This window comes from Cydia pomonella, chromosome 4 (genome assembly GCF_033807575.1).
Source record: "Cydia pomonella isolate Wapato2018A chromosome 4, ilCydPomo1, whole genome shotgun sequence".
Classification (NCBI taxonomy): Eukaryota; Metazoa; Arthropoda; class Insecta; order Lepidoptera; family Tortricidae; genus Cydia; species Cydia pomonella.
This window is the reverse complement of record NC_084706.1, coordinates 25,234,233-25,247,658: the sequence shown is the minus strand read 5'-3', so window position 1 is coordinate 25,247,658 and position 13,426 is coordinate 25,234,233. Positions and strand designations below refer to the sequence as shown.

Here is a 13,426-nt window from a genome sequence, read left to right as displayed (position 1 = left end):
AGGTCGGCAAACCGCAGCTCGCGAGCCGAATGCGGATCTTTGGAGGTAACATTGCGGCTCTTTAAGGGTCTCGAAACATCAGTACAGTACTACAGACGTATCAAATCACTGATTTACATATTTCAAGTATTTGTTATTATAAAATACAGATTTAAGTATTTTTGTTTTTTTGTAATAGCCACGGACCTGTTTATATTTTATTTCTACAGTACCTGGGCGACCGAGCTTTGCTCGGTTATAACTATTTATTGTAATATGGTGGTGTATAGGTGATAATCTTAACTACATTTTTTTACTAAATTAAACTTGTCTAAAACAATAAAAAAAAAATTATATATAAACTTGAACATTTTAAAAAAAACAAAAGTTAGTCACCGGGCGAGATTCGAACTCGGAACACTCGTTTAGCAGTCCGCGTCTTAACCCGCTGGACCAGACGGACAGTGGCCGGCAACACGAAATTAGCGACCATATTCTGCGTCGAAAGAAAAACGCATGAAAACTCGAAAACACGCGTTTTCTCAAACATAAGACTAATCTAGATCGATTGTATACCCCCAAAAACCCCCATATACCAAATTTCAGCGAAATCGTTAGAGCCGTTTCCGAGATCACAGAAATATATATACATATATATATATACAAGAATTGCTCGTTTAAAGGTATAAGATATTAAACTATAGGTCTATTTTTTGTCTATAAGTTTTGATCAAAAATTGTGTATGACTGTTTGTTTCTAAATAAATAGAAAAAAAAGTACAGTTGGTGGACCACTAAAATCAACATTTCTCATGCTCATGCTGAAGTTCTCTGAGATTCCTAAAACTGGGAATTTCTGCGGTTGGCTCTTCTCAAAACACTGATGACCCCTGCAATAGGTCAGTAAAGTTTGGTAATGTAAAAACGTATGCAACCGGGGCTCCGTAACCAGATGCGATCGAAAACTATTTCTGCCTTGTACGATACCAGTTGCGATCAAAAGCTAATTTCTTATTCGTAACTAGTTTCGATCGAACTGCTTCGTGATCGCCTTGGAAGTACTGGACCTTGGGGCGGGTGCAGCCATTATTTGGAAATCGCGTTGCCTGCGTTATTCCTTTATTTAAAATTTGATTCAGGCAACAAGGCCCATATTACAAATACCTTACAGACTAACATACATATACATTTTATAAAATTACAACTAAACACTATTTAGGCGACAAAACGGCGTGGCTCCGTTGAATCGGCTGCTCTTGTGTCGGATTCGGCAGTTTGCCCCGGAACCTCCGAAACACGACACCCTTCGGCCAGAAGTCGGGCATTCGATGGTCCCCTGCAGCGGTCGCCATACGTCATACCATACGCCATACGGTGGTGGTTATGCCATACGGGCAAACATCTATCAAACGTGTAAAAAAAAAACATTTCTACAAAATAAAAAACGACCGATACAACTTTATCGTAAATTATGTATTAGACCTTTGAATAACCAAGAAAATTACTGTAGATTTTGTTAGCTGACCTGAATTCCCATCGGATTATTATGACACGATTTGAATGAATATATTTATTTCTAAAAAATATTATTTTTTCACTCACTCGTATGAGAAAACACATTCTACAAATCACAAATAAAAAGGTACTTAAACTTAACACATTTTACAAATTATAACGTGTCGACTTTATGCATTATTTTCTCCTTAGCACATTTTACAAGTCATAACGTGTCGACTTTAATGCATTATTTTCTCCTTAGCACATTTTACAAGTCATAACGTGTCGATTTTATGCATTATTTTCTCCTAACAGCACAAGCAAAACTGGCACGTATGTGGGCGCAGCACTGCAAAGAAAGTCTCCGCCACATACTGGAAACTTTACAGCAACTCATCACGCTACGCATAATATCCACCAACTACACGAGAAACTTCCAAGTGCAAGACGATGAAAGCGTCACCATGGCGACCAAACTCATGAAGGTACCTTATTTCAATCACTTATAGTTCAAAATTGGTCGTAGGCATAATAGCCTTACATGGCGACCGTGACAGGACTCGCTATTTGGTAACGTCATTACTCTAATAGCGGATGTGGGCGCAGCACTGCAAAGAGAGTTTCCGTCACATACTGGAAACTTTATAGCAACTCATCACGCTACGCATAATATCCACCAACCACACCAGGAGCTTCCAAGGGCAGGACGATGAAAGCGTCACCATGGCGGCCAAACTCATGAAGGTACCTTATTTCAATCACTTAAAGTTCAAAATTGGTCGTAGGTATAATAGCCTTACATGGCGACCGTGACAGGACTCGCTATTTGGTAACGTCATTACTCTAATAGCGGATGTGGGCGCAGCACTGCAAAGAGAGTTTACGCCACATACTGGGAACTTTACAGCAACTCATCACGCTACGTATAATATCCACCAACCACACCAGGAGCTTCCAAGGGCAGGACGATGAAAGCGCCACCATGGCGACCAAACTCATGAAGGTACCTTATTTCAATGACTTAAAGTTCAAAATTGGTCGTAGGTATAATAGCCTTACATGGCGACCGTGACAGGACTCGCTATTTGGTAACGTCATTACTCTAATAGCGGATGTGGGCGCAGCACTGCAAAGAGAGTTTACGCCACATACTGGAAACTTTACAGCAACTCATCACGCTACGTATAATATCCACCAACCACACCAGGAGCTTCCAAGGGCAGGTCGATGAAAGCGACCACCATGGCGACCAAACTCATGAAGGTACCTTATTTCAATCGCTTAGAACCACCCCACACTGGCGTCTCCCGAGCGTCGGCGTCTATCCAACTCTATGGCTGTTGCTCGACGCAACATTGGCGACGCCATTTTCCATAGCGCCGACTAGACGCAGACACTCAAAAGACGCTTGTGTGGGATGGCCCTTAAAGTTTAAAATCGGTTTTACGTATGGCCTTACATGGCGACCGTGACAGTACTCGCTATTTGGCAACGTCATTACTCTAATAGCGGAAGAGAGTCTACATACTGAAAACATTACAGCAACTCATCACGCTACGTATAATATATACCAGGAAATTCTAAGTGTAAGACGATGGAAGCGTTACCATGGCAACGAAACTCATGAAGGTATTTTATTTTAAGTTCTAAATTGACAACACTTCTGAAATAACACGATGTAATAATATAGGAACGTATTTTCTCTGAAAACCTGCCTATAAATATATACACGTTAGGTTGCGCTGACACGAGCAATATACGTTTATGTCGTAAGAAAGACATGTTTCTGATCACGACTTATGAATCATCCTGTATATCTATGTACTATTATTTGAAGTTATTACCTGCGACGAAAATAAATATTGCTTATTTTATTGCAGATAGTCTATTACGCAAATATGATCGGCGGTGTAATGGAGTCCAGCTCACTTCGCGAAGAACCTGTCTCTGTTCCTCAACAACTAGATCCACTAGGGGATGCTTTAGACCACCTTTACCCCCTAACGTCCATCAAGAGCAAAACCCACCAGCACACAGACCCACTAGGTACGAGTATTGAGAGTTAGACAGAAAAATGTAGCCTCTGTCTCACAACTAGATTTCCAAGGAGCTGCTTTAGACCACCTTTACCCCCTAAAGTCCATCAAGAGTAAGAACCACCAGCACACAGACGCACTAAGTACGAGTATAGTGAGTGAGACAGACATATGAAGCCTCTGTCCCACAATTAGACTTCCTAGGCGATGCCTTAGTCCACCTCTACCCCCTAACGTCAATTAAGAGCCAGAACCACCAACACACATACACAATAGGTAGGAGAATAGTGAGTGAGACAGACGTCTGGAGCCTCCGTCCCATAATTAGTAGTAGTAGTAGTAGTAAAACACTTTATTGTTCAAATAGAAACATAAAACAGGAAAGAACACACTTTGTACAAATCATCATTTGCATTAGACCTTCTAGGAGACGCTTTAGACCACCTTTACCCCCCAAAGTTCATCAAAAGTAGAACTAGCAGAGTCTAGCACATATACCCGCTAGGTAGAAGAGTGAGGGAGACAGACATATCCAACCCCCGTCCTACAACCAGACCTCCTAGGAGCTGCTTTAGACCATCTTTGCCCCCTAAAGTTCATCAAGATTTAAAACTAGCGCATATACCCGTTGGGTACGAGAATGCCTGAGACAAAGATATGGAGCCTCTGTCCTATCTTCCAGAGCCCTTTAGACCACCTCTATCCTCTCCATATACATCAAAAGCAACAACCACCAGCACAACGGTTCACTTTATAGGAGAGGGAGACAGACATATCGAGCCTGTCTCTGTCCCATCAAACCCCTTAGAGGACACTTTAGACCACCTCTACCCCCGTTGGCGACGCGACAAAAATATTTTCATGTTCTCTTAATTTGGCGGGTAGAAATTGATTGAGACAGACATATCGAGCCTGTCTCTGTCCCATCAAACCCCTTAGGGGACGCTTTAGACCACCTCTACCCCCGTTGGCGACGCGACAAAAATATTTTCATGTTCTCTTAATTTGGCGGGTAGAAATTGATTGAGACAGACATATCGAGCCTGTCTCTGTCCCATCAAACCCCTTAGAGGACACTTTAGACCACCTCTACCCCCGTATGCGAAGCGACAAAAATATTCGGAGACAACTCGAAATCTAATTTGCCTCCAAATGCTTGAAATGTCCTCAAGTCAGATGAACAGTCAAACGTTTTAGACTGATGTTGCTAGTATATTAGTATCAATTATTTAATACACCACACCACTTAGGTGGTTGGCAGTCCTCAACTGTGCGTTTCTCCAGAAACTTCCTGCCTCGCACAGCTAATCTGTGGAATGGACTATCGCCCGAATTCTGAACGGATACGTTCTTCAAATCTTCATGAGAAAAGCGCACTCTCTTAAAGGCCGGCAACACACTTACAACCCCTCTGGTTTTGCGGGTGTCCATGGGCGGTGGTAATCGCTTACCATCAGGTGATCCGTCTGCTCGTTTGTCTACTATATCATTAAATAAAATAAGTTTTTGGTAAAAAATTCATTTTTGGTACAAGCTTTTATCGCTGACTGTACTTTTCTTTCCACAAGTAACTAATACTCATCGAGACAATTCTAAAAACCCCAAACACAATTAGGTTACGTTGTTTTATCACAGAGTTCCTATGGCCACCTCCTGTCTCCATCATCAGATCATCTCGATGGTACCATAATATTGCATTGTCACCCGACCTACATATGTATGCAAATTTTCAGCTCAATCTGAAACCGGGAAGTGGATCAAATTTAACTTGCAAGATTTGATTACAAACAGACAACGATCAGGTGAAAGTAAATAAAATCTTGTAAAAAATACAGATTTTTGAGAATTATCGTGTTTATGCACCATGCACTAACGCAATCCCGAAACCCCTTATTCATAAACGTCTACCAAAGTTGACAAGCTGCCAATAATCCCCCTAATTGTCCCTTTCCGACGTATTGGTATGATGGAAAGGGACAAACGATTATTAGCGGCTTGTCAACTTTAGTAGACGTTTATGAATAAGGGGGTTAGACAATTTCTTCATATGCATTTTTTGTTTCAGGAATTGAATTAGGTGTAAATGTATTAGACGCTAGGAAGCCCTACCTGCCATTCGAGGAGTTCTACAATGAGCCCCTCAGTGATACTATAGAAATGGATAAGGACTATGCTAATTATAGGACAGAAATTAGTAATGGTGAGTTAAAGGAAAGATAATTTGAAATTAAGGTGGATTGTCAAAGAATTTGGACCCGGGTACATCCTTAAACTGGACCTGTGTACGTCCTTAAACTGGACCCGGGTACGTCGTTAAACTGGACCCGGGTACGTCCTTAAACTGGACCCGGGTACGTCCTTAAACTACGTCCAAAAGAGAGGTATGGGCATTGTGAATTTCATCTCGCTTTGTGTGGTAGGGCACAGCAAGTGGATGTCATTCCAGATCTAGAGCAGAGCCCAACTGTGGAAGTACCTCCACCTTACAGAAAACCGCAGCCAAATAACACTAGACCCTACTCATAGTGTTGTGTTCCTGCCGGTAAGTAAGGTTGCCAGAGCTCAACGAGGGGGGGCGGGTTTAGGGTCGGCAACGCGCATGTAACTCATCTGGAGTTGCAGGCGTACATAGGCTACGGAGACTGCTTACCATCAGGCGGGCCGTATGCTTGTTTTTGCCACTGACGTAGTATAAAAAAAAAGTTTTGTAGCCACAGTAAATTGACTGCTACCTTTCGACACATGATTAAAACTTTTAGAACGCCATTTGACTTTGATCCTTATTCTTTCACTGATAAATAAATATTAAATATTATAGGACATTATTACACAAATTGACTAAAACACAGTAAGCTCAATAAGGCTTGTGTTGAGGGTACTTAGACAATGATATATATAATATATAAATACTTAAATACATAGAAAACACCCATGACTCAGGAACAAATATCCATGCTCATCACACGAACAAATTCCCTTACCAGGATTTGAACCCGGGACCATCGGCTTCGTAGGCAGGGTCACTACCCACTAGGCCAAACTGGTCGTCAAATGAACTGATATGTATAAATTTATTAAATATCAAAAAGTGGCGTCATCCAACCAGATTCGATATTATATTCGGTTTACGGTATGCAAAAAAAACTAACGCACCTGGGTAAAAATTCTTGTCGTTGTCTTGTTTCTGATCACTCACGCTTGTATATTTATGTCTTCTATCAAATAAATAAAAAAGTCGAGTGCTATTGTATGTCTTTTCAGTTGTAGATTATATTTTACATGAGAAAAAATAAAAACAAAATTTCATTTCATACACAAAAGGCTCCAGTCCGTCACATTTTTTGGGGACAAGAAATTTGGACCCGGGTACGTCCTTAAACTGGACCTGGGTACGTCCTTAAACTGGGCCCGGGTACGTCCTTAAACTGGACCCGGGTACGTCCTTAAACTGGATCCGGGTACGTCCTTAAACTGGATCCGGGTACGTCCTTAAACTGGACCCGGGTACGTCCTTAAACTGGAGCCGGGTACGTCGTTAAACTGAACCCGGGTACGTCCTTAAACTGGATCCGGGTACGTCCTTAAACTACGTCCAAAAGAGAGGTATGGGCATTGTGAATGTCATCTCGCTTTGTGTGGTAGGGCACAGCACAGCGGATGTCATTCCAGATCTAGAGCAGAGCACAACTGGAGAAGTACCTCCACCTTACAGAAAACCGCAGCCAAATAACACTTGACCCTACTCATAGTGTCGTGTTCCTGCCGGTGAGTAAGGTTGCCAGAGCTCTAAAGAGGATGCGGAGTGTTAGGGTCGGCAACGCGCATTTAACTCCCCTGGAGTTGCAGACGTACATAGGCTACGGAAACTGCTTACCATCAGGCGGGCCGTATGCTTGTTTGCTACCGACGTAGTATACAAAAAAGAATTTTTATCCATCTAATGCTTTTCCATTGCAGGTAAAAAATTCGCCTTTCTAAAATACCCGTTCATCCTGACGGCGGCGACCAAGTCCCTCGGGCTGTACTACGAGAACCGCATCCGGATGTACTCGGAGCGGCGCGTGTCGCTGCTGCACGCGGTCGTGGGCGCCGCGCCGCCCATGCCGTATCTCAGGCTTAAAGTGCGCAGGACGCATATCATCGACGATGCCTTGGTGGAGGTTAGTATTGTGGGCGCCGCGCCGCCCATGCCGTATCTCAGGCTTAAAGTGCGCAGGACGCATATCATCGACGATGCCTTGGTGGAGGTTAGTATTGTGGGCGCCGCGCCGCCCATGCCGTATCTCAGGCTTAAAGTGCGCAGGACGCATATCATCGACGATGCCTTGGTGGAGGTTAGTATTGTGGGCGCCGCGCCGCCCATGCCGTATCTCAGGCTTAAAGTGCGCAGGACGCATATCATCGACGATGCCTTGGTGGAGGTTAGTATTGTGGGCGCCGCGCCGCCCATGCCGTATCTCAGGCTTAAAGTGCGCAGGACGCATATCATCGACGATGCCTTGGTGGAGGTTAGTATTGTGGGCGCCGCGCCGCCCATGCCGTATCTCAGGCTTAAAGTGCGCAGGACGCATATCATCGACGATGCCTTGGTGGAGGTTAGTATTGTGGGCGCCGCGCCGCCCATGCCGTATCTCAGGCTTAAAGTGCGCAGGACGCATATCATCGACGATGCCTTGGTGGAGGTTAGTATTGTGGGCGCCGCGCCGCCCATGCCGTATCTCAGGCTTAAAGTGCGCAGGACGCATATCATCGACGATGCCTTGGTCGAGGTTAGTATAAATAGTATTTTATACAATCTAATAGAGAGCTTTTCAGTCGAGTACCGCGTTTCGTGGAGCAAGAGTTGGGTGTATTGGGGATGGGGTGGGCGGAGGTGACCCGAGCTGCCCAGGACCGGAGTCAGGGGAAGAAAATGGTTCGAGCCCTACACCCCAGCAGGGGGTAGCAGGATGGAAAGAAGAAGAGAGACCGCGTTTAGGTACAAGATTAAAAAGCTTGATTATATCGCTAGTGCATACAATACTTTTTCTACGAGTCTATAAAACCTATATAATTAATGAAATTTGGTATCTCAGTAGACAACATAAACTACGCAACTCCGCGCAACCCGCGCATTTTCTATGGGAGCGCGGCGGCACGTGATTGGTAAATTTTTTTTATAGTTGACTACAGCATATCGAAAAAAAATCTTACAGTTGCGCTGGGAGCCCACACAAAAAATAAAAATAAAAATCATTTATTTCGGACGATACAATCCATATTTTGTTAGTTACAATTATACTTAAATTACTATGTTAGTACCTAAACTAAGATGTTGGGAGGTCCAGGGCCTAATGTATGCACTGTCCCATCTCCCTGCCCCGCCGAGCAGACCGTGGCGGGCGCGCACGCGCAGCGTCGCGTGGGAACCCTCCACCTGCGCGTCACCGCGTCGGCGGACATGCCCGACGCACTGCAGTATCGCGGCAGCCGCAACAGTACCCTGAACGCGTCATTGTACTGTACACGCATGGCATTCATAGAACGCTGCGTGTATCTCGTCCACAGGCTGCAGGCGTACAACGAAGTACAATACGCTCGAAAAAGTGTTATTTTAACTTGCGCTGTACACCTGCTGAACCTACGGGCGACCATAGCCCTAATTGCTAATGCCCTACGCTCGCGTTCGATGTCCGCGTCGTCACGCATATTGTCGGTGACCAAGTAAAACATAAAAAGTACGCAATTATAGTTTGCTATACGAAATCTTAGTTCAACCATTACAGTTGACGAGTAAAAAAAAGCGTTATACGCACTTTGATAGTTACCTTTCATGAGCCGTTTGAAGGCACCCCCTCGACGTTACGAATAGAGTTCAGTAAAACCCAATCTTCCTTTAAAGGGAACTCCCCGATCCATCTAAAACCGGGCCAAGCGGCAATTTCCAAACTTTCTCGGTTATTTCGCCAGAAACCTCCACTCTATTGATTTTTTCGTACGAGAACCCATTCCCTATGTATTCAGAGCGGCGCATATCACTCCTACATGCGTCCATAGGGAGCGTGCATGAACTGTAGGAGGCAGCACAGGAGCCGTCAGATTTTTGGCGCGAGGCGTGAATTTGATGTTTATTGTTCCGATGTAGCCCACAAGATGGCAGAACCTACTATGCACAAGAAAACACGTGACGTGTAAATGTACATGTTTATTGTTCCGATTCAGGCCACAAGATGGCAGACCCTCCAACGCGCACGGTCCCTATACTTTTGTCAAGTTCTTTAATATAAACTGTTACCAAATATCCCTTGAGATGGCGCTGTACCGGGAGCGGCGATTTGTACATCACGCTATCGAAATGTTTATAGGGATTGTATAAGGCTTTGAGATTATTTTTAATAAATTGGCTTTATTTGTGACTGGACGTTTACTTTCGTAGTTATTCCTCCTAAAGTAAAGAGTGCCCTTTTTGGAAAGAGTTGGGGAGTACATACATTTAGTATATAAGTTAAACGGTGAAACCTTTCTTTAGTCCCTTGGGTGGGTTCAGCTATATCCGGCGATGAGTACGAGTCTATAGCGTCCATGCGCGTTGGAGGGTCTGCCATCTTGTGGCCTGAATCGGAAACATAAACACGTACCAATGTACATGTTTGTGAAGTGTCAATACACCTCACGCCAAAGCTAGTGCTGCCATCATCCGTTCTCGTACTTTATCTTGTTCGTAGTAAGTTCTGCCATCTTCTATGCTGCCCCCTACAGTTTAAGTACGCTCTCTATAGAGAAGGATTGTTCCAATTACACTGGGTCAGTTGACAATTCTCCGTTTTAAGTACTGTGAAGGTCACCATTTTTTTCACCAGGTTGGATTAAACAACCTTTTCCACTATTGATTCTTTCCTAAGAGAACCCTGAACGTTGAATGTCGCTCCCTGGGATCGGAAAACGGTATTTTTTCGTTCTTTGTTAATTACTTCATTTCTAATTAGGCAATCTAATAATACGAAGTCGTTATCTGAAAACACAACTGAGTCCTACGTTTAGAGTATAAAATAAACCGAAATATATGGTTATTTCGATGTTTTTGCAAAAAACCGGTTCCGATCCCTGGTCGCTCCTATGGAAGGTGGAGGTAAGGAATGCAATCTCCATGTACCAAAAAGTGTCATCAAAAAACCTTAAATAGGTGGCGCTACAATATCTAGAATACTTGAAAAAAAAAAAAATAGCCAGTGCACTTCACTCCGTCAGTAACGCCTAGGTTCTTAGCTACTCTAGCGCTACTCTGGAGAGATTTGGAACTATTATTTATAGCTGACAGCTGGACACTTGCAACAGTTCTACCATAAGAGATGTCACTCCTCTTAATTCCACATTCCATAGGTGAAATACCATTGCCATTCACCACAAGAAACAAATAGCTGTCATAATACTGGATTTGACATTGTCAATTAACCTTTTGAACGCCACGCATATCGTACGCGGCGTGTAATCGTGAACCTTGTCGGTATGCATGAAGGTTGATATTGGGCTGTCGCCGCGCGCGTCATATGACGTCTTTGGCGGTCAAAAGGTTAAATACGACGTAATGATTAAAATTCAAAACAAAGAGAATTCACTTCTTTTAATTCCACACTCCATAGTCGCTCCTACACGCCTTTATAGGAGCGGCGCGATCATTGCTGAATTTAAGGCTTTTAATTCGCTGGATTCATGGTTGCACTACTAGTGGTGCTCTAGTGTTGCGCGAAATCCAATATTTCTCAAGATGTCTGCTCTATCTGCAATTGGGTCATGTCTGACAATTCTCCTTTTGAAGTCAACGGAAGTTTCACATTCCTTCCATAGAGATCGTTGCCATGCGATCCGGTGTATACGAGAGACCAGCTCATTATCTCTCATTTGGGGTAAACTTTTTTCAGCTTAATTAATAGTACGGTCGCCAAGCCGCTCAGAGGCCAGATTTAATTGACTCAGCTCGGCCTTACCCACAACCGGTATCAATGTGTTCGGACAGTTCTCCTGATCACCGTACATGCGGTAGTAAAGCGGAAAAATGGTGGAGGGGATAGTAATGACGTCACAAAGATGGCGGCCGGACCTATTCTTTTTGGCGGTGTATCTCGAAAACCACTTAACCGATTTTAATCATCGAGGTGTCAAATAATAGCTTATATTATGGAGATTATTTCCTTTTCTACAAACATTTACATGAAACCTATAGGAAAAAAAATAATCACAAAAAACAGTTTTTTTATAAAATTATTATTTTTTATTTTGTAAAAATCTCCGTAAATATTAGCATTTCGCAAATTTTGTTTAATATAAAACATATTGCTTCATTATCAAGGAATATAATGAGCCTTAAAACATACAGATCGAGTAATAAACAATGAAGCTACACTCATTTATTTGCGCATGGGTAACGATAACTGGCTTTTACCGGTCGAAACTGTGGTGACTGTTACGATACGTATTGAATGGAATTTATAGAGTATCGGTTTTAATTACTGAAATTATAATTAAAATTATAAAAACCAGACACAATAATGTTACCTTACTTCGACGTTTAGTCTCTTTTTTCGTCTTAATCATAGGTAGGTACATATTTCTTTTTACTTAAAAATTTTATACAGGGTGAACTTTTAACCACCAGTCATACTCTGCGCAGCGACTTTATAGGTCATACTAAACAACTTTTACTATGGGACCAATTCCGAAATCGCGAAAAAAATTTTGACTGTCCCATATAAAGGTGCGACCAACTTTACCAGACCAACACTTTTCCAAACTGAGCTACAGCTGTCCGATGAAGTTAAGTACTTAGGACTAACTCTCGACAATAAACTCAATTGGAACAACCACATCAACAAACGGCTAGACAAGGCGGGAGTTGTCTTCTGGCAGTGCAGAAGGATGATTGGTAAGAGGTGGGGACTCAACCCGAAAATTACCCTCTGGCTCTATAAGACGATAATCCGCCCCTTACTCTGTTACGGTGCTCTGGTTTGGTGGCCAAGAACAAACCTAGGCAACGTACGAGACAAACTACAAAGACTTCAAAGGCTCGCATGCGCGGCCACCACTGGCTGCACGAGGTCTACCCCGACTGCAGCCATGGAGGTCATGCTAAACCTTCCACCACTGCACCTACAGATACAGCAAGAGGCCAGTCTCTCAGCGGTAAGGTTGCGAACCCTCAAGATATGGTCTAACATCACAGGAGCTCTTCACACAAAATGCCTGGAAAAGGTGTATGACGAATTTCCAGTGCTTAGGTCAGGCACGGACCGGATTCACAAACAAAGCTATCTTCGATAAAAGGTACAAAATACAGTTATATGAGGACGACAATCATGAAGGACTCAATCCCCGGGAGCTGAGAATCTTCACTGATGGGTCCAAAACAGACAGCGGATCGGGCTCTGGAACCTTCTCAGAAGACCTGAACATGTCGATCACCACTCCGCTAGGAGCCCATAACTCGGTATTCCAAGCTGAGTGCATGGGCATCATAAACGCGGCGGCTGCCATCACTGCAAGAAAGGTAGTAGGATCCTCCATCCGCATACTCTCCGACAGTAGAGCAGTCTTAATGGCTCTAAATAGCCATATAGTTACATCCAAACTTATACACTTATACAGGGACACAGTGGATCCCGAGGTAACGATGCTGCGGACGAGCTTGCCAGGCAAGGATCGAATGCGGGGGCGATTGGTCCGGAACCGATTCTTCCGATACCATTTAGCAAGGTACGCTCAATGCTGCTGGCACGTACAGGGAAACTACACACAGAACACTGGCTGAACCAGACTGGATGCAGACAGGCAAAAGAAGCCATGCCTGGCATCAACGGAAAACTCACAAGGGCGCTCCTGCAACTAGGGAAGGTCCGACTGAGTATGGTAACCAGTGTCATAACAGGTCATGGACTATT

General features: G+C 43.6%; 1 protein-coding gene across 1 annotated transcript in view; it reads left to right on the top strand.

Annotated features, from left to right (window-relative positions):
* The window catches only part of LOC133517504 (ubiquitin-protein ligase E3A), a 42,372-nt gene that overhangs the window by 16,886 nt on the left and 12,060 nt on the right, over positions 1 to 13,426 (top strand). The window contains exons 11-14 of the mRNA XM_061850838.1: positions 1,792 to 1,961; positions 3,357 to 3,522; positions 5,578 to 5,712; positions 7,470 to 7,672. Coding sequence (XP_061706822.1) covers positions 1,792 to 1,961; positions 3,357 to 3,522; positions 5,578 to 5,712; positions 7,470 to 7,672 — 674 coding nt within the window. The remainder of the gene's footprint in view (positions 1 to 1,791; positions 1,962 to 3,356; positions 3,523 to 5,577; positions 5,713 to 7,469; positions 7,673 to 13,426) is intronic.